Source organism: Salvelinus alpinus, chromosome 2 (genome assembly GCF_045679555.1).
Source record: "Salvelinus alpinus chromosome 2, SLU_Salpinus.1, whole genome shotgun sequence".
Lineage (NCBI taxonomy): Eukaryota > Metazoa > Chordata > Actinopteri > Salmoniformes > Salmonidae > Salvelinus > Salvelinus alpinus.
Window position 1 is genome coordinate 83,181,441 of NC_092087.1, and position 20,692 is coordinate 83,202,132.

Below are 20,692 nucleotides of genomic sequence, written 5' to 3' on the forward strand. Positions count from 1 at the left end.
CTATAAGCTGTAATAACAACTCATACAGTTCAAATGTGTTGCCCTGTATCCAGTCCTCATTAAACCCCAAGGTAAATCTACTACTACTGCAAAAATAGATTTGTAACTGACTAAAGTTCTAACTGACTAAAGTTCTAACTTACTAAAGTTGTAACGGACTAAAGTAGCAACGGACTAAAATTGTAACGGACGAAAGTTGTAACGGACGAAAGTTGTAACGGACAAAAGTAGTAACTGACTAAAGTAGTATCTGACTAAAGTAGTATCTGACTAAATTTGTAACTGACTAAAGTTGTAACGGACTAAAGAAGTAACTGACTAAAGTTGTAACGGACTAAAGTTGTAACGGACTCTAGTAGTAACGGACTAAAGTAGTAACGGACTAAAGTAGTAACTGACTAAAGTTGTAACGGACTAAAGTAGTAACGGACTAAAGTTGTAACGGACTAAAGTTGTAACGGACTAAAGTAGTAACGGATTAAAGTTGTAACGGACTAAAGTAGTAACGGACTAAAGTTATAACGGACTAAAGTTGTAACGGACTTAAGTTGTAACGGACTAAAGTTACAACGGACTAAAGTTCTAACGGACTAATGTTGTAACTGACTAAAGTTGTAACTGACTAAAAATGTAACTGACTAAAGTAGTAACTGACTAAAATTGTAACGGACTGAAGTTGTAACTGACTAAAGTAGTAACTGACAAAATTTGTAACGGACTAATGTTGTAACGGACTAAAGTAGTAACGGACGAAAGTTGTAACTGACTAAAGTAGTAACTGACTAAAGTTGTAACTGACTAAAGTAGAACCGACTAAAGATGTAACTGACTAAATTTGTAACTGACAAAAGTAGTAACTGACTAAAGTTGTAACTGACTAAAGTAAAAACCGACTAAAGATGTAACTGACTAAAGTTGTAACGGACTAAAGTAGTAACGGACTAAAGTAGTAACTGACTAAAGTTGTAACGGACTAAAGTTTTAACGGACGAAAGTAGTAACGGACTAAAGTAGTAATTGACTAAAGTTGTAACGGACAAAAGTAGTAACTGACTAAAGTAGTAACGAACTAAAGTAGTAATGGACTAAACTAGTAACTGACTGAAGTGGACTAAAGTTGTAACGGACTAAAGTAGTAACTGACTAAAGTAGTAACTGACTAAAGTAGTAACGGACTAAAGTAGTAACGGACTAAAGTAGTAACTGACTAAATTTGTAACTGACTAAAGTTGCAATGGACTAAAGTTGTAACGGACTAAAGTTGTAACTGACTAAAGTAGTAATGGACTAAAGTAGTAACTGACTAAAGTAGTAATGGACTAAAGTACTAACTGACTAAAGTTGTAACGGACTAAAGTTGTAACGGACTAAAGTAGTAACGGACTAAAGTAGTAACTGACTAAACTATTAACTGTCTAAAGTTGTAACGGACTAAAGTAGTAACGGACTAAAGTAGTAACGGACTAAAGTAGTAATGGACTAAAGTTGTAACGGACTAAAGTTGTAACGGACTAAAGTAGTAACTGACTAAAGTAGTAACTGATTAGGGTTGTAACGGACTAAAGTAGTAACGGACTAAAGTAGTAATGGACTAAAGTTGTAACGGACTAAAGTAGTAATGGACTAAAGTAGTAACTGACTAAAGTAGTAACAGACTAAACTAGTAACTGACTGAAGTTGTAACGGACTAAAGTTACAACGGACTAAAGTTGTAACGGACTAAACTAGTAACTGACTAAATTTGTAACGGACTAAAGTAGTAACGGACTAAAGTAGTAACGGACTAAAGTAGTAACGGACTAAAGTTGTAACGGACTAAACTAGTAACTGACTGAAGTTGTAACGGACTAAAGTAGTAACGGACTAACTAGTAGTAACTGACTAGGGTTGTAACGGACTAAAGTTATAACGGACTAAAGTTGTAACTAACTAAAGTTGTAACTAACTAAAGTTGTAACTGACTAAAGTTGTAACTGACTAAAGTTCTAACTTGACAGCCTGCTCTCTAGGTGAACTGTGTCAAAAAGTTGAGCGGCTGATTGGCTGACAGTCAGGAAGTTGAAGGTAATGAAGGAGAAAATGGAGGTGGTAGTGACAGGTTGGTATGGTAATATGGCAGAATGGGTTATATCTGGACCATTAGACCGACTCTGAGGAATCTCCCTGTCAGCTGGTCTGAGCCCATCAATATAATGGAAAAGAGAAAGAAAGAAAGAGAGAGAGAGACAGAAAATAAAAAAATGAAGAAAGAGAGAGAGAAAGATGGAGAGAGATAGATGGACAGATGATGTCGGGTTAAGGCTTGACCTCTCACTACTGTTCTCTCTGTGTGTACTGCACTACATCTAGCATAGTATGTAAAGTATGCACACACACACACACACACACTATAAATAATGCATATTAATATAGCATAACAATATGATGGATAGATCGGGAATGTGTGTGAGTGTGTGTTTGCATGCATGTCATCCGTATTTGAAAGTCAACTCAACATAGTCCTGAATTAAATTATTTTGTTGAGTAAATAGCAACAAGGTTAGAGGGAGGTTGAATGCGATTGGCCAACAACAGATATGTAGATGAGCTGTTCTCATACTGAACCACCAGAACTGGATTCTCCAGGGAATGGTACAGCCTTGGCATGAGCATTTCTTTCTGTTTGTGATTTTAACAAACTACCATGCAGGTTACATTAACATAAAGAGATGAATTACACACACACATGTACACACACAAAGTGTATCATACACACACACATTAAACGTTTGTATTTTAGTGTGTGTGTCATCATTCAGAAGAACATGAATGTGACGTATGGAGGGAAACCACTGTTTTCTCAGTCTGTTTGATTGACAGCTACCACTATAGCTGCCTTTGAGTTATACAGCAGGATGATTGACATGGGATGCTATTCCCATATCCGTGTGTGTGTGTGTGTGTGTGTGTGTGTGTGTGTGTGTGTGTGTGTGTGTGTGTGTGTGTGTGTGTGTGTGTGTGTGTGTGTGTGTGTGTGTGTGTGTGTGTGTGTGTGTGTGTGTGTGTGTGTGTGTGTGTATAATGTGTGATATGTGTACTGGTTGTGTGTGTGTGTGCATGTTTGTGATCACCTGTGTGTGTTTGTGCATTCATATTGTGTGGTATGTGTGTGCATGTGTACCTCTTGCAGATTTCCCTTGTAGTCCTTCCAGACAGGAGAAGAGGTAGAGGAGTAGTGATGGAAGACAGATCCAGAGAGGTTGTCAATCATCAGCATCTCTCCTTCAAATGAGTCCTTTATCAGCAGAGATACACTGTCCAACCACTGACTCTCCTGGAGACACACAGAGGATATATACATTAAACACTGTCCACTGACTCTCCTGGAGACACACAGAGGATATATACATTAAACACTGTCCAACCACTGACTCTCCTGGAGACCCACAGAGGATATATACATTAAACACTGTCCACTGACTCTCCTGGAGACACACAGAGGATATATACATTAAACACTGTCCACTGACTCTCCTGGGGACACACAGAGGATATATACATTAAACACTGTCCACTGACTCTCCTGGGGACACACAGAGGATATATACATTAAACACTGTCCACTGTTTCTCCTGGAGACACACAGAGGATATATACATTAAACACTGTCCACTGACTCTCCTGGAGACACACAGAGGATATATACATTAAACACTGTCCACTGACTCTCCTGGAGACACACAGAGGATATATACATTAAACACTGTCCACTGACTCTCCTGGAGACACACAGAGGATATATACATTAAACACTGTCCACTGACTCTCCTGGAGACACACAGAGGATATATACATTAAACACTGTCCACTGACTCTCCTGGGGACACACAGAGGATATATACATTAAACACTGTCCACTGACTCTCCTGGAGACACACAGAGGATATATACATTAAACACTGTCCAACCACTGACTCTCCTGGAGACACACAGAGGATATATACATTAAACACTGTCCACTGACTCTCCTGGAGACACACAGAGGATATATACATTAAACACTGTCCAACCACTGACTCTCCTGGAGACACACAGAGGATATATACATTAAACACTGTCCACTGACTCTCCTGGAGACACACAGAGGATATATACATTAAACACTGTCCACTAACTCTCCTGGAGACACACAGAGGATATATACATTAAACACTGTCCACTGACTCTCCTGGGGACACACAGAGGATATATACATTAAACACTGTCCACTGTTTCTCCTGGAGACACACAGAGGATATATACATTAAACACTGTCCACTGACTCTCCTGGAGACACACAGAGGATATATACATTAAACACTGTCCACTGACTCTCCTGGAGACACACAGAGGATATATACATTAAACACTGTCCACTGACTCTCCTGGAGACACACAGAGGATATATACATTAAACACTGTCCACTGACTCTCCTGGAGATACACAGAGGATATATACATTAAACACTGCCCACTGACTCTCCTGGAGACACACAGAGGATATATACATTAAACACTGCCCACTGTTTCTCCTGGGGACACACAGAGGATATATACATTAAACACTGTCCACTGACTCTCCTGGAGACACACAGAGGATATATACATTAAACACTGTCCACTGACTCTCCTGGAGACACACAGAGGATATATACATTAAACACTGTCCACTGACTCTCCTGGAGACACACAGAGGATATATACATGAAACACTGTCCACTGTTTCTCCTGGGGACACACAGAGGATATATACATTAAACACTGTCCACTGACTCTCCTGGAGACACACAGAGGATATATACATTAAATACTGTCCACTGACTCTCCTGGAGACACACAGAGGATATATACATTAAACACTGTCCACTGACTCTCCTGGAGACACACAGAGGATATATACATTAAACACTGTCCACTGACTCTCCTGGAGACACACAGAGGATATACACATTAAACACTGTCCACTGACTCTCCTGGAGACACACAGAGGATATACACATTAAACACTGTCCACTGACTCTCCTGGAGACACACAGAGGATATATACATTAAACACTGTCCACTGACTCTCCTGGAGACACACAGAGGATATATACATTAAACACAGTCCACTGACTCTCCTGGAGACACACAGAGGATATATACATTAAACACTGTCCAACCACTGACTCTCCTGGAGACACACAGAGGATATATACATTAAACACAGTCCACTGACTCTCCTGGAGACACACAGAGGATATATACATTAAACACTGTCCAACCACTGACTCTCCTGGAGACACACAGAGGATATACACATTAAACACTGTCCACTGACTCTCCTGGAGACACACAGAGGATATATACATTAAACACTGTCCACTGACTCTCCTGGAGACACACAGAGGATATATACATTAAACACTGTCCACTGACTCTCCTGGAGACACACAGAGGATATATACATTAAACACTGTCCACTGACTCTCCTGGAGACACACAGAGGATATATACATTAAACACTGTCCACTGACTCTCCTGGAGACACACAGAGGATATATACATTAAATACTGTCCACTGATTCTCCTGGAGACACACAGAGGATATACACAGTACCAGTCAAAAGTTTGGAGACACACTCATTCAAGGGTTTTTCTTTATTTTTACTATTTTCTACATTGTAGAATAATAGTGAAGACAACAAAACTATGAAATATAACATATGGAATCAAGTAGTAACCAAAAAAGTGTTAAACAAATCAAAATATATTTTCTATTTGAGATTCTTCAATGTAGCCACCCTTTGCCTTGATGACAGCTTTGCAAACTCTTGGCATTCTCTCAACCAGCTTCACCTGGAATGCTTTTCCAACAGTCTTGAAGGAGTTCCCACATATGCTGAGCACTTCTTGGCTGCTTTTCCTTCACTCTGCAGTCCAACTCAGCCCAAACCATCTCAGTTGGGTTGAGGTCAGGGGATTGTGGAGGCCAGGTCATCTGATGCAGCACTCCATCACTCTCCTTCTTGGTCAAATAGCCTTTACACAGCCTGGAGATGTGTTGGGTCATTGTCCTGTTGAAAAACAAATGATCGTCCCACTAAGCGCAAACCAGATGGGATGACGTATCGCTGCAGAATGCTGTGGTAGCCATGCTGGTTAAGTAAATTCAAATAAATCACTGACAGTGTCACCAACAAAGCACTCCCACACCATCACACCTCCTCCTCCATGCTTCATGGTGGAAACCACACATGCAGAGATCATCCGTTCACCTACTCTGCACCTCACAAAGGCAAGGTTGTGGAACCAAAAATCTGGACTCATCAGACCAAAAGACAGATTTCCGCCGGTCTAATGTCCATGACTTGTGTTTCTTGGCCCAAGCAAGTTTCTTCTTATTGGTGTCCTTTAGTAGTGGTTTCTTTGAAGCAATTCGACCATGAAGACCTGATTCACGGAGTCTCCTCTGAACAGTTGACGTTGAGATGTGTCTGTTACTTGAACTCTGCGAAGCATTTATTTGGCCTGCAATTTCTTATGCAGTTAACTCTAATGAACTTATCCTCTGCAGCAGAGGTAACTCTGGGTCTTCCATTCCTGTGGCGGTCCTCATGAGAGCCAGTTTCATCATAGCGCTTGATGGTTTTTGCGACTGCACTTGAAGAAACTTTCAAAGTTCTTGACATTTTCCGGATTGACTGACCTTCATGATTTAAAGTATTGATGGACTGTCGTTTCTCTTTGCTTATTTGAGCTGTTCTTGCCATAATATGGACTTGGTCTTTTACCAAATAGGGCTATCTTCTGTACATCACCCTACCTTGTCACAGCTTGACACCCAGGGTCTCGACCCCGCCCTGTTCAACTTGGTCCTGGACTTCCTGACGGGCCGCCCCCAGGTGGTGAAGGTAGGAAACAAGATCTCCACTCCGCTGATCCTCAACACTGGGGCCCCACAAGGGTGCATTCTCAGCCCTCTCCTGTACTCCCTGTTCACCCACGATTGCGTGGCCATGCACGCCTCAATCATCAAGTTTGCAGACGACACTACAGTGGTAGGCTTGATTACCAACAACGACAAGACAGCCTACAGGGATTAGGTGAGGGTCCTCGGAGTGTGATGTCAGGCAAATAACCTCTCACTCAATGTCAGCAAAACAAAAGAGATGATCGTGGACTTCAGGAAACAGCAAAGGGAGCACCCCCCTATTCACATCGACGGAACAGCAGTGGAGAAGGTGGAACGTTTTAAGTTCCTTAGTGTACTTTACATATCACTGACAAACTGAAATGGTCCACGCACACAGACAGTGTGGTGAAAAAGGCGCAACAGCGCCTCTTCAAACTTAGAATGCTGAAAAAATGTGGCTTGTCACCAAAAACCCTCACTAACTTTTACAGGTGAACAATTGAGAGCATCCTGTCGGGCTGTATCATTGCCTGGTACGGCAACTGCACCGCCCACAAACGCAGAGCTCTCCAGAGGGTGGTGCGGTCTGCACCACGCTTCACCGGGGGCAAACTACCTTCCCTCCAGGACACCTACAACACCCGATGTCACAGGAAGGCCAAAAAGATCCTCAAGAACAACAACCACCCGAGCCACTGCCTGCTCACCCTTCAACCGTACAGAAGGCGAGGTCAGTACTGGTGCATCAGAGCTGGGACCGAGAGATTGAAAAACAGCTTCTATCTCAAGGCCATCAGATTGTTAAACAGCCATCACTAACACAGAGAGGAAGGCTGCCTACCTACAGACTTGATATCATTGACCACTTTAATAAATGGATCACTAGTCACTTTAATAATACCACTTTAAAAATGTTTACATATCTCGCATTACTCATCTCATATGTATATACTGTATACTGTATCCTTCACTATCTATTCTTTGCTATCTGTTGCATCTTAGCCGCTCTATCACTGCTCATCCATATATTTTATACTTACACTTCCGTGTAAAAGTTTGGGGTCACTTAGAAATGTCCTTGTTTTTGAAAGTAGAGCACATTTCTTGTCCATTAAAATAACATCAAATAGATCAGAAATACAGTGTAGACATAGTTAATGTTGTAAATGACGATTATAGCCTGAAACGGCTGATTTTTTATGGAACATCTACATGGGCGTACAGAGGCCCATTATCAGCAACCATCACTCCTGTGTTCCAATGGCACGTTGTGTTAGCTAATCCAAGCTTATAATTTTAAAGCTAATTGATCATTAGAAAACTGGCAGCTTCATTAAATAGTACCCGCAAAACACAAGTCTCAACGTCAATAGCAAAGAGGCGACTCCGGGATGCTGGCCTTCTGGGCAGCGTTCCTCTTTCCAGTGTCTGTGTTCTTTTGCCCATCTTAATCTTTTATTTTTATTGTCCAGTCTTAGATATGGCTTTTTCTTTGCAACTCTGCCTATAAGGCCAGCATTCCGGAGTCGCCTCTTCACTGTTGACGTTGCGGGTACTATTTAATGAAGCTGCCAGTTGAGCACTTGTGAGGCATCTGTTTCTCAAACTAGACACTAATGTACTTGTCCTCTTGCTCAGTTGTGCACCGGGGCCTCACACTCCTCTTTCTATTCTGGTTAGAGCCAGTTTGTGCTGTTCTGTGAAGGGAATAGTACACAGCGTTGTACGAGATCTTCAGTTTCTTGGCAATTTCTCACATGAAATAGCCTTCATTTTTCAGAACAAGAATAGACTGACAAGTTTCATTAGAAAGTTAATTGTTTCTGGCCATTTTGAGCTTGTAATCAAACCCACAAATTCTGACGCTCCAGATACTCAACTAATCTATTGAAGGCCAGTTTTATTGCTTCTTTAATCAGAACAACAGTTTTCAGTTGCGCTAACAGATTGCAAAAGGGTTTTCTAATGATCATTTAGCCTTTTAAAATGACAAACTTGGATTAGCTAACACAACGATAATGGGCCTCTGTACGCCTATGTAGATATTCCATTTAAAAAATCTGCAGTTTCCAGCTACAATAGTCATTTACAACAAAACATTAACAATGTCTACACTGAATTTCTGATCAATTTGATGTTATTTTAATGGACAAAAAATGTGCTTCTCTTTCAAAAACACGGAAATTTCTAAGTGACCCCAAACTTTTGAACGGTAGTGTATAGATTCTCATCCCATTCCTTTACTAGATTGTGTGTATTAGTTAGTTGTTGTGGAATTGTTAGATATTACCTGTTAGATACTGCTGCACTGTCAGATCTAGAAGCATTAACATTTCACTACACTCACAACAACATCTGCTAACCATGTGTATGTGACCAATAACATTTGATTTGATTTGACAACACAATCGATTGGCTCAAACGCATTAAGAAGGAAAGAAATTCCACAAATGAACTATTAACAAGGCACACCTGTTAATTGAAATGCATTCCAGGTGACTACCTAATGAAGCTGGTTGAGAGAATGCCAAGAGGGTGCAAAGCTGTCATCAAGGAAAAGGTTGGCTACACTTTTTTTACTTACTACATGATTCCATATGTGTTATTACATAGTTTTGATGTCTTCATTATTATTCTACAATGTAGAAAATAGTACAAATAAAGAAAAACCCTTGAATGAGTAGGTGTGTCCAAACTTTTGACTGGTACTGTGTACAACTCATTACAGACCAACTCATACATTTACCTACAATACATTGAGTGTGCGCCCGGAGATTGGAAGGTTGGAAGTTTGATCCCAGGGTGAGGTAACACCATTGTAAATACAACCCATATTTATGCCTCCCCGGGTGAAGTACACCCCGGGTGAGACTCCGGGTGAGACCCCGGGTGAGACTCCTTGGCACTCAGCAATAAGGAAATAGATTGGGAGTAAGGCCCTGAGACACGTAGACTAGCGTCCTATCCAGGGGGTGTACTTGTACATCAAGCTGCCTCACGCTACAGAAACAGGAAATAGGCTCCTGTTGCTATGGGCCGTTCCTCACACAAGGGCACATACTGTACTTGGGACTTTTGTGAAATATGAAGATCCACTCTATAAAGCATTCTTACATCTGAAGCAAATAAGAATACATTAACATTTTGACTAGGTTTACCAGACTAGGTTAAACCAGACTAGGTTTAAACCAGACTAGGTTAAACCAGACTAGGTTTACCAGACTAGGTTAAACCAGACTAGGTTAAACCAGACTAGGTTTAAACTAGGTTAAACCTGACTAGGTTAAACCAGACTAGGTTTACCAGACTAGGTTAAACCAGACTAGGTTTACCAGACTAGGTTTACCAGACTAGGTTTACCAGACGGTTAAACCAGACTAGGTTTACCAGACTAGGTTAAACCAGACTAGGTTTACCCAGACTAGGTTTACCAGACTAGGTTTACCCAGATGAGGTTTACCAGACTAGGTTTAACCAGACTAGGTTAAACCAGACTAGGTTTACCAGACTAGGTTTACCAGACTAGGTTTACCAGACTAGGTTTAACCAGACCAAACTCTGCCCTTGATGAAGAAAGCGTTGGTGGTTTGACAGGAGCAGCCTGTGATGATCATTCCTGCTGTGTGTTTTAGCTTCTCAGTGTGATGGTGATTCACATCATCAAGCCTGAAGACAGAAGATCCAGACAGCGTCTAGCGCTCTGTATGAACACACACGGTGTAAACACACCTCGTTGATCTCTCTGTGTGAGTGAGTGAGTGAGTGAGTGAGTGAGTGAGTGAGTGAGTGAGTGAGTGAGTGAGTGAGTGAGTGAGTGAGTGAGTGAGTGAGTGAGTGAGTGAGTGAGTGAGAGAGAGAGAGAGAGAGAGAGAGAGAGAGAGAGAGAGAGAGAGAGAGAGAGAGAGAGAGAGAGAGAGAGAGAGAGAGAGAGAGAGAGAGAGAGAGAGAGAGAGAGAGAGAGAGAGAGAGAGAGAGAGAGAGAGATCTAACCCCGGGGCCTGTCCCCGTCAGTGTGTTTGATTTCCTGTCTGTCAAACTCAGCATCTTGGCACTCCACTTCCTGTAGTCAGCCCTCCTACAGAGATGCTCATTCTTGGGCTGGCCGTTTCTATGGTATTACAAGGCTTTCTCGCTTTCTCTCTTTCTCACCCTCCTCCTCCTCCCTTCTCTCTCTTTCACACTCTCTCCCAAGCCGTCTTACTTGTGTAAAATGTATCTCCCTCTCATCTCTCTCGTTCTCTCTTTATGCTTCCGTCTTTTCATAACCCATAGTGAAGATGATTCATTCTGTTCAGTTGTTTAATTAAATATTAGCTCGTACGCGTCCTGTTGTTTCTAACTCTCATAGGTAGAGCCACACACACACACACACACACACACACACACACACACACACACACACACACACACACACACACACACACACACACACACACACACACACACACACACACCCTTCCCCATATAGACTCCATGGCACAAGGCAGGGGAGATCCAAGACAAATGCTACTTTATTAAACATTGTTTGTGTTTTAAGAGCTAATGAGCATCGACAACTTCCATTCAACAAGATATTCCATTGAATAGAATTCCAGTGAATGGATATTCTACAGGATCAATGTGGTGCATCGAGAGGTTCTGTTTCTAATTAAAATAGCAAGTCTTTCAAGTCGAGGTTGGAGTTTCAATTAGATATTGAAGAGCTGGTGTTTGTGTGTATGTGTGAGAGTGTGTGTGTTCCTGTCTGCTGTCTTTCTCTGTGGGCACTGCCAAGCTCCAGCTATTGACTGGCAGTTTGCCCTCCTCACCTCGCACTCTCCACTACCCTCAGAGAGATGGACACACACACAGAGACACGCACACACACACACACCGATACACACAGAAAGGTTACAGGCGGGCATACAACTCAGCAGGGGCTCAACGATTGGCTAGCTCTGAGGTCCTGGGTGGGTAAGTGTTGGCGCTGACCTCATTTGATTGGCTGCCCTCCCAGCTGGCCTCCCATCCACCACTGCACCATAGCCAATCACACCCACTGTTACCCCCCCCCCAGTCTACTGTGACCCCCCTATTGGTTGGCTCAATAGTCCAACTGTCTCAACTACTGCTTCAAACAATAAAATGTACTCTGAGGTCTGGGAAGTCTCCTCTTACTCAAACACACATGCACAGAGAGAGACAGAGCCAGAGACAGAGCCAGAGCCAGAGCCAGAGCCAGAGACAGAGACAGAGACAGAGAGACAGTGAGAGAGAGTTTATTTCACTTTTGTATATTATCTACCTCACTTGCTTTGGCAATGTTAACACATGTTTCCCATGCCAATAAAGCCCCTTGAATTGAATTAAATTGAGAGAGACAGAGAGAGAGACAGAGAGAGAGACAGACAGAGAGACAGACAGAGAGTCAGACAGAGAGTGAGTGAGAGAGATACAGAAAGAGAGTGATATCTCAGAGAGAGAGAGAGAGAGAGACAGAGAGAGAGAGACAGAGAGACAGAGAGAGAGCGATATCTCAGAGACAGATAGGAAAGAGAGAGCTACGGGGAAAGGTACTGAGAAATAAATAGATTCTGGAGAGAGATACAGGAAGATGGAGAGATTCTCTCCCTGTTTTTCTCCTCCTCCTCCAGTTTAAAAATACCAGTAGGCTTAGAGACAATAATCTAGACAGTATATCACCACCCACTGTCATTCTACATCCTAAATAGTCTCTCTCTCTCTCTCTCTCTCTCTCTCTCTCTCTCTCTCTCTCTCTCTCTCTCTCTCTCTCTCTCTCTCTCTCTCTCTCTCTCTCTCTCTCTCTCTCTCTCTCTTCTGTCTCTCTCTCTCTCTCTGTTCTGTCTCTCTCTCTCTCTCTCTCTCTCTCTCTGTTCTCTCTCTCTCTCTCTGTTCTGTCTCTCTCTCTCTCTCTCTCCCTCCCCCTCCCTCCCTCTCTCTCTCTCTCTCTCTCTTCAGGCTTAGTAAATTACATTTTGCTCAGGCAGGCTTTAGTTCTATAAGTAAGTGTGTGTGTTCTTGTCTCTAGGTGTTTTAATTAGGTAGCTAACACTGATAGCGAGACTAGATTGGACTTGCTGATGGTCCTGTGTTTAAAACAGATGGTTATTTTTAGCCAGAGTAAAGGGGATGAGGAGAGGAGTGGTGATGTGTGTGTATATGAAAGGTTGTGTTTGGAGAACACTAGTATTGGCAGTGTGTGCTTGTGTATACCGTATGCAACCAGTAAGTGGACTCAGATGGAACATATCTATAGATTTACACCTCCGGAGGTTTAGTATAGTATAATAGATTACAGTAAAGTAGAGCAGATTCGAGGAGAGTATAGTAGAGTAAAACCTAATCAAATAGAACAGAATCCCAGTACACTAACCTGTGCACAAACCTGTGCAGGTGAGTACAGCTTCCGTCTGTGATGCCGTCTGTGTCCCTCATGTCTTTCTCCTCCTCTATGGGGAGGGGTCACTCCACTGTGATCCACTACGGCCCCTGTCATCAGCCCTACCCCCTGACCCGGCCTGGTCTCTCCTTCCAACCCTCCACCTCCACCTGAAGACCTCAATGGAAAGAAGAAGACCACAATGGATAGAAGAGGACCACAATGGATAGAAGAAGACCACAATGGATAGATGAAGACCACAATGGATAGAAGACCACAATGGATAGGGGACCACAATGGATAGAAGAGGACCACAATGGATAGAAGAAGACCACAATGGATAGAAGAGGACCACAATGGATAGAAGAAGACCACAATGGATAGAAGAGGACCACAATGGATAGAAGAGGACCACAATGGATAGAAGAAGACCACAATGGATAGAAGAGGACCACAATGGATAGATGAAGACCACAATGGATAGAAGAGGACCACAATGGATAGAAGAAGACCACAATGGATAGAAGACCACAATGGATAGAAGAGGACCACAATGGATAGAAGAGGACCACAATCGATAGAAGAAGACCACAATGGATAGAAGACCACAATGGATAGAAGAGGACCACAATGGATAGAAGAGGACCACAATCGATAGACGAAGACCACAATGGATAGAAGAGGACCACAATCGATAGAAGAAGACCACAATGGATAGAAGACCACAATGGATAGAAGAGGACCACAATGGATAGAAGAGGACCACAATCGATAGAAGAAGACCACAATGGATAGAAGACCACAATGGATAGAAGAGGACCACAATGGATAGAAGAGGACCACAATCGATAGAAGAAGACCACAATGGATAGAAGACCACAATGGATAGAAGAGGACCACAATGGATAGAAGAGGACCACAATGGATAGAAGAAGACCACAATGGATAGATGAAGACCACAATGGATAGAAGAGGACCACAATGGATAGAAGAGGACCACAATGGATAGAAGAAGACCACAATGGATAGAAGACCACAATGGATAGAAGGGGACCACAATGGATAGAAGAAGACCACAATGGATAGAAGAAGACCACAATGGATAGAAGAGGACCACAATGGATAGAAGAAGACCACAATGGATAGAAGAAGACCACAATGGATAGAAGAGGACCACAATGGATAGATGAAGACCACAATGGATAGAAGAGGACCACAATAGATAGAAGAAGACCACAATGGATAGAAGAAGACCACAATGGATAGAAGAGGACCACAATGGATAGATGAAGACCACAATGGATAGAAGAGGACCACAATGGATAGAAGAGGACCACAATGGATAGAAGAGGACCACAATGGATAGAAGAAGACCACAATGGATAGAAGAGGACCACAATGGATAGAAGAGGACCACAATGGATAGAAGAGGACCACAATAGATAGAAGAAGACCACAATGGATAGAAGAATAACACAATGGATAGAAGAGGGCCACAATCGATAGAAGAAGACCACAATGGATAGAAGACCACAATGGATAGAAGAAGACCACAATGGATAGAAGAGGACCACAATGGATAGAAGAATAACACAATGGATAGAAGGGGACCACAATGGATAGAAGAAGACCACAATGGATAGAAGAAGACCACAATGGATAGAAGAGGACCACAATGGAAATAAACAGTATGTTTGTGTTCTCATTAATAATTTTAAAATGCATTGTATCCACATGATTGGTTGAGATGTATTTTTAAATTGTCCAATTTTCATTTGTTACATTTATTTGACAGAGACAACGCACATCAATCAACATATCTGTAAATGTGTCAGATTTAGCCGGCTAGCTAGTGGTCCCAGGGCAGGTAGATCAAATAAATAAATCATATTAATATTAATTGAAAAAATCTAATCAAATCACCCCTACATCCAGGCGCTCCAGAGGCCCCAGAGGCTCCAGAGGCCCCAGCCACGAGCAGCCCAGTGCCCAGCCCCCCCATGCAGCAGGTGGGTAGTTGGAGTTGTCCCTGGGCTAGCTCCAGCTCGATCTCTGCATCCATCTCAGCATCCTCCTGGGCCTCTTTGTTTGAGTCGTCCAGGTGCTTCAAGGAAAACAGATCACATGACTTTAGTTATCCAACTGTGACATGTAAATGGACTCTTCTGCCATCTTAGCGTCTTTGAGCATTCTATTAATCCTTCCAGTAATATTGGGAATCTTGTTCTACGTTTAGACATTCAGTTCCACAGCATTGCACAGTGGTGTGTGTCGGTGTGTGTGTGTTTTATGAGGACGGACTGGTCTGCGCTGTGTGTCCCCCATACAGTACCTTCATGAGCACGGCCACCACCACGTTGATGAGGACGAACTGGGCGGTGAGGACGAAGGAGACAAAGTACATGGGAGAAATGAACTGGAGTCCAGCGTGGCACGGGTAGTCACTTGGTCCTGGAGGGCACTCACGCAGGGTGTCCTGGAGGACACACAGGAAAAAGGAAAATAAACAAACAATACATAGAAAGAAAGAAAGTAAGAAAGAGAGAAAGAAAGAAAGATTAAGAAAAAGACAGAAAGAAAGATTAAGAAATAGAAAGAAAGAAAGGGGGTTGAGAGAAAGAAGATTTACAGAGGTAGACTAATTTTCCCAAATGAGGTAGCAATATAACCAATCGAAAATTATTAACTATTATCAACTCCCTGTGAATGAGTACTTCATTAGCTAGTCGTCCCTGTCGGTTAGAGATCAGAGAATAAGTACTTCATTTAGCTAGTAGTCTGTCGGGTAGAGATCTGTGAATAAGTACTTAATTAGCTAGTTGTCTCTGTCGGTTAGATATATGTGAATAAGTACTTAATTAGCTAGTCGTCTCTTTTGGTTAGAGATCAGAGAATAAGTACATCATTAGCTAGTCGTCTCTGTGGGTTAGATATATGTGAATAAGTACTTAATTAGCTAGTCGTCTCTGTTGGTTAGAGATCAGAGAATAAGTACATCATTAGCTAGTCGTCTCTGTCGGTTAGATATATGTGAATAAGTACTTCATAGGTAGTCGTCTCTGTCGGATAGATATCTGTGAATAAGTACTTCATTAGGTAGTCGTCTCTGTCGGATAGATATCTGTGAATAAGTACTTCATTAGGTAGTCGTCTCTGTCGGATAGATATCTGTTCCATTTCAGTCACCTCTATGCTGCTATGGACAAGAGCATCTGTTAGACTAAAGGACTACATGCATAATTCACAGGATCTGATTGGAAGCCATGGACTTTGTATGATCCCTTCCCCCTGATAGCCGTGTGTTGTGAAAGACCCTCGCTGCACCTTGTTGAAAGCTTTTAGCTACCACTATAAAACATATCCATCTGCCCTCTCTCCCTTTCTTCTCTCCCTCTCTCTCTCTCTCTCTTCTCTCCCTCTCCCTCTCCCTCTCCCTCTCCCTCTCTCTCTCTCTCTCTCTCTCTCTCTCTCTCTCTCTCTCTCTCTCTCTCTCTCTCTCTCTCTCTCTCTCTCTCTCTCTCTCTCTCTCTCTCTCTCTCTCTCTCTCTCTCTCTCCCTCTCCCTCTCTCTCTCTCTCTCTCTCTCTCTCTCTCTCTCTCTCTCTCTCTCTCTCTCTCTCTCTCTCTCTCTCTCTCTCTCTCTCTCTCTCTCTCTCTCTCTCTCTCTCTCTCTCTCTCTCTCTCTCTCTCTCTCTCCTCTCTCTCTCTCTCTCTCTCTCTCTCTCTCTCTCTCTCTCTCTCTCTCTCTCTCTCTCTCTCTCTCTCTCTCTCTCTCTCTCTCTCTCTCTCTCTCTCTCTCTCTCTCTCTCTCTCTCTCTCTCTCTCTCTCTCTCTCTCTCTCTCTCTCTCTCTCTCTCTCTCTCTCTCTCTCTCTCTCTCTTCTCTCCCTCTCTCTCTCTCTCTCTCTCTCTCTCTCTCTCTCTCTCTCTCTCTCTCTCTCTCTCTCTCTCTCTCTCTCTCTCTCTCTCTCTCTCTCTCTCTCTCTCTCTTCTCTCCCTCTCTCTCTCTCTTCTCTCCCTCTCTCTCTCTCTTCTCTCCCTCTCTCTCTCTCTTCTCTCCCTCTCTCTCTCTCTTCTCTCCCTCTCTCTCTCTCTCTTCTCTCCCTCTCTCTCTCTCTTCTCTCCCTCTCTCTCTCTCTCTCTCTTTCTTCTCTCCCTCTCTCTCTCTCTCTCTCTCTCTTCTCTCCCTCTCTCTCTCTCTTCTCTCCCTCTCTCTCTCTCTTCTCTCCCTCTCTCTCTCTCTTCTCTCCCTCTCTCTCTCTCTTCTCTCCCTCCCTCTCTTTCTGTCGGCACAGTCTTGTTCTCATTTTCGGTCCAGCTTCTGTGCTACTTCTGTCTATATTTCTCATGATTCTCTAGTGTTTCAAGTCATAAATGGCCTCCATTTACCATTTTAATTGATGTATTTTATTTGACCCTTATTTTGCCAGACACATTGACTGAGGGTTTTGTGTACCTTCATGATGCCGTTCCAGTTGTCTCCGGTGGAGACCTGGAAGAGGGTGAGAAAGGCCATGCCGAAGTTCTCGAAGGTGGCGTGCCGACTCATGCCCTCACACGGGTAGTCAGCATTACACACTGAGAGATGGAGGGAGGGAAGGAGAAAGAGTGAGAGGTGGGAGGAGAAAGAGAGAGAGAGTGAAGGGAGAAGAGATGTAGAGAAAGGTGGGAGAAGAGATAGATTCATTTATCACTGTTCAACAAAATATTAATAAACATAAAACTTACTTATTTCTGACAGTTCACTGTAATTTTTGAATGAGTATTTGTTTTGGCCCAAAGATAAGGGTATAAAGCCTCAGGATCATTTATTGTTAGCCTTTATATCAAGTATGAGATGTTTTTGTTCAGTACAGTACATCACGGTCACCTAATAATCCCCAGTTTACAATTGGCTCATTCATCCCCCTCCTCTCCCCTGTAACTATTCCCCAGGTCGTTGCTGCAAATGAGAACGTGTTCTCAGTCAACTTACCTGGTAAAATAACGGTAAAATAAAAAAATTAAAATAAAATTTTGGTTATACATTTAGCCTTTATATCAAGTATGAGATGTGTTTGACCAGTACAGTACATTTTGGTTATACGTTTAGCCTTTATATCAAGTATGAGATGTGTTTGTTCAATACAGTATATTTTCTATTATCTTTAGCTGTTGTAAGGTCCTACTGAAACAGACTCACCCAGCTCTCCAAACAGTTCCACCCCCAGAGCAGCGTAGATGAAGAACAGCAACATAAACAGCAGGCCCAGGTTCCCCACCTGACACACAGACAACCAATCAACAATCAATACAGAGACAGTCAACCAATCAGCAGTCAATACAGGCTGTCATACTTCCTGCTTTGGGAGACATTCAGCCAATCCGTGCTCAATAAGGACAGTTAAACCCCCACAGCAAGGAGTGAAGTACAGTGCAGCAGGTCTGAGTCAAAGCACTGGTTGAAAGCACAGTGGCAACCTTCAACATGAGGTATAACCAGGCTGACATGAGGCCCCACAGTGGCAACCTGCAACATGAGGTATAACCAGGCTGACATGAGGCCCCACAGTGGCAACCTTCAACATGAGGTATAACCAGGCTGACATGAGGCCCCACAGTGGCAACCTTCAACATGAGGTATAACCAGGCTGACATGAGGCCCCACAGTGGCAACCTGCAACATGAGGTATAACCAGGCTGACATGAGGCCCCACAGTGGCAACCTTCAACATGAGGTATAACCAGGCTGACATGAGGCCCCACAGTGGCAACCTGCAACATGAGGTATAACCAGGCTGACATGAGGCCCCACAGTGGCAACCTTCAACATGAGGTATAACCAGGCTGACATGAGGCCCCACAGTGGCAACCTTCAACATGAGGTATAACCAGGCTGACATGAGGCCCCACAGTGGCAACCTGCAACATGAGGTATAACCAGGCTGACATGAGGCCCCACAGTGGCAACCTTCAACATGAGGTATAACCAGGCTGACATGAGGCCCCACAGTGGCAACCTGCAACATGAGGTATAACCAGGCTGACATGAGGCCCCACAGTGGCAACCTGCAACATGAGGTATAACCAGGCTGACATGAGGCCCCACAGTGGCAACCTGCAACATGAGGTATAACCAGGCTGACATGAGGCCCCACAGTGGCAACCTTCAACATGAGGTATAACCAGGCTGACATGAGGCCCCACAGTGGCAACCTTCAACATGAGGTATAACCAGGCTGACATGAGGCCCCACAGTGGCATTCTTCAACATGAGGTATAACCAGGCTGACATGAGGCCCCACAGTGGCAACCTGCAACATGAGGTATAACCAGGCTGACATGAGGCCCCACAGTGGCAACCTTCAACATGAGGTATAACCAGGCTGACATGAGGCCCCACAGTGGCAACCTTCAACATGAGGTATAACCAGGCTGACATGAGGCCCCACAGTGGCAACCTTCAACATGAGGTATAACCAGGCTGACATGAGGCCCCCTAAGGACCTTACTGATGGTTATACGGGTGATTGGGCTTGTAACACGAGAAGAAATGGACCTGGACCCAAACAACCCTCCCAACAACAACAACAATGGAAAACCAATGAGGCCTGTCAGGGGAAGATTGGCTGAAAGAAAATAACATGGATAGAAAGCTCATCGATTTGAGGCAGAAAATAATCCAGGGAGAATGCAGGGAGATGTATTATCCTGTGTGTGTGTCTGTGTATGTGTGTGTGCGTTCGTGTGTGTGTGTGTGTGCATACGTACCCAATTGCGTAGGTGTATCTGGGTGTGTGTGTGTGTTGCTATCCAAGAAGATACAAAGCAAACGTGGTAAAACACCCCAAGGTATCAAGTCAAATGAGAAGAGTTTCTAAGCCTGTGTACATTAACTAGTGGGACATAGATACTCTCAAAGGAGTGTAAGATGAAAATACATTCTCCTCCGATCAAAGTTTAACAATCCAATTGGTTTTGGCTCAAAGTCAATGGGGAATAAAAAGTGAAAAGTTAACACTCGCGATAAGACGTCTTATTCTCATAAAAATGAGCGGGTGTCGGAAAGTCATCAAAATAGGGGAGGAGGGCAACATGTGTCACACTTCTACCTTGACTTTGTCCAAAGTTGCACCCTATGCCCTATGTAGTACACTACTTATGACCAGCACCCTATGGGTAATAGGGCACTACATAAGGAACAGAGTGTCATTTGGGATGTGTACTAAAAGTCAGTGGCAGGGATAAGGGCTCCTCCATCACTCTCCCCTGGACAGGGCTCCTCCATCACTCTCCCCTGTTCAGAATGAACCTCTTTCAGTGGATAAAGGACAGGGCTCCTCCATCACTCTCCCCTATTCAGAATGAACCTCTTTCAGTGGTAGGGATAAAGAACAGGGCTCCTCCATCACTCTCCCCTATT

The 20,692-nt window shown here is 43.3% G+C and overlaps 1 protein-coding gene across 2 annotated transcripts in view; it reads right to left on the reverse strand.

Moving 5' to 3' along the window:
- Positions 1 to 20,692, reverse strand: part of LOC139567965 (voltage-dependent T-type calcium channel subunit alpha-1I) — a 171,715-nt gene that overhangs the window by 10,135 nt on the left and 140,888 nt on the right. The window contains exons 30-35 of one of the 2 annotated variants that reach the window (XM_071389610.1): positions 18,473 to 18,551; positions 17,747 to 17,868; positions 15,625 to 15,768; positions 15,222 to 15,396; positions 13,287 to 13,462; positions 3,161 to 3,313 (exon numbers count right to left, since the gene is read on the reverse strand). In XM_071389610.1, the coding sequence (XP_071245711.1) occupies positions 3,161 to 3,313; positions 13,287 to 13,462; positions 15,222 to 15,396; positions 15,625 to 15,768; positions 17,747 to 17,868; positions 18,473 to 18,551 (849 nt within the window). Of the gene's footprint in view, positions 1 to 3,160; positions 3,314 to 13,286; positions 13,463 to 15,215; positions 15,397 to 15,624; positions 15,769 to 17,746; positions 17,869 to 18,472; positions 18,552 to 20,692 lie in introns of both variants that reach the window. The other variant, XM_071389609.1, reaches the window with a different exon arrangement.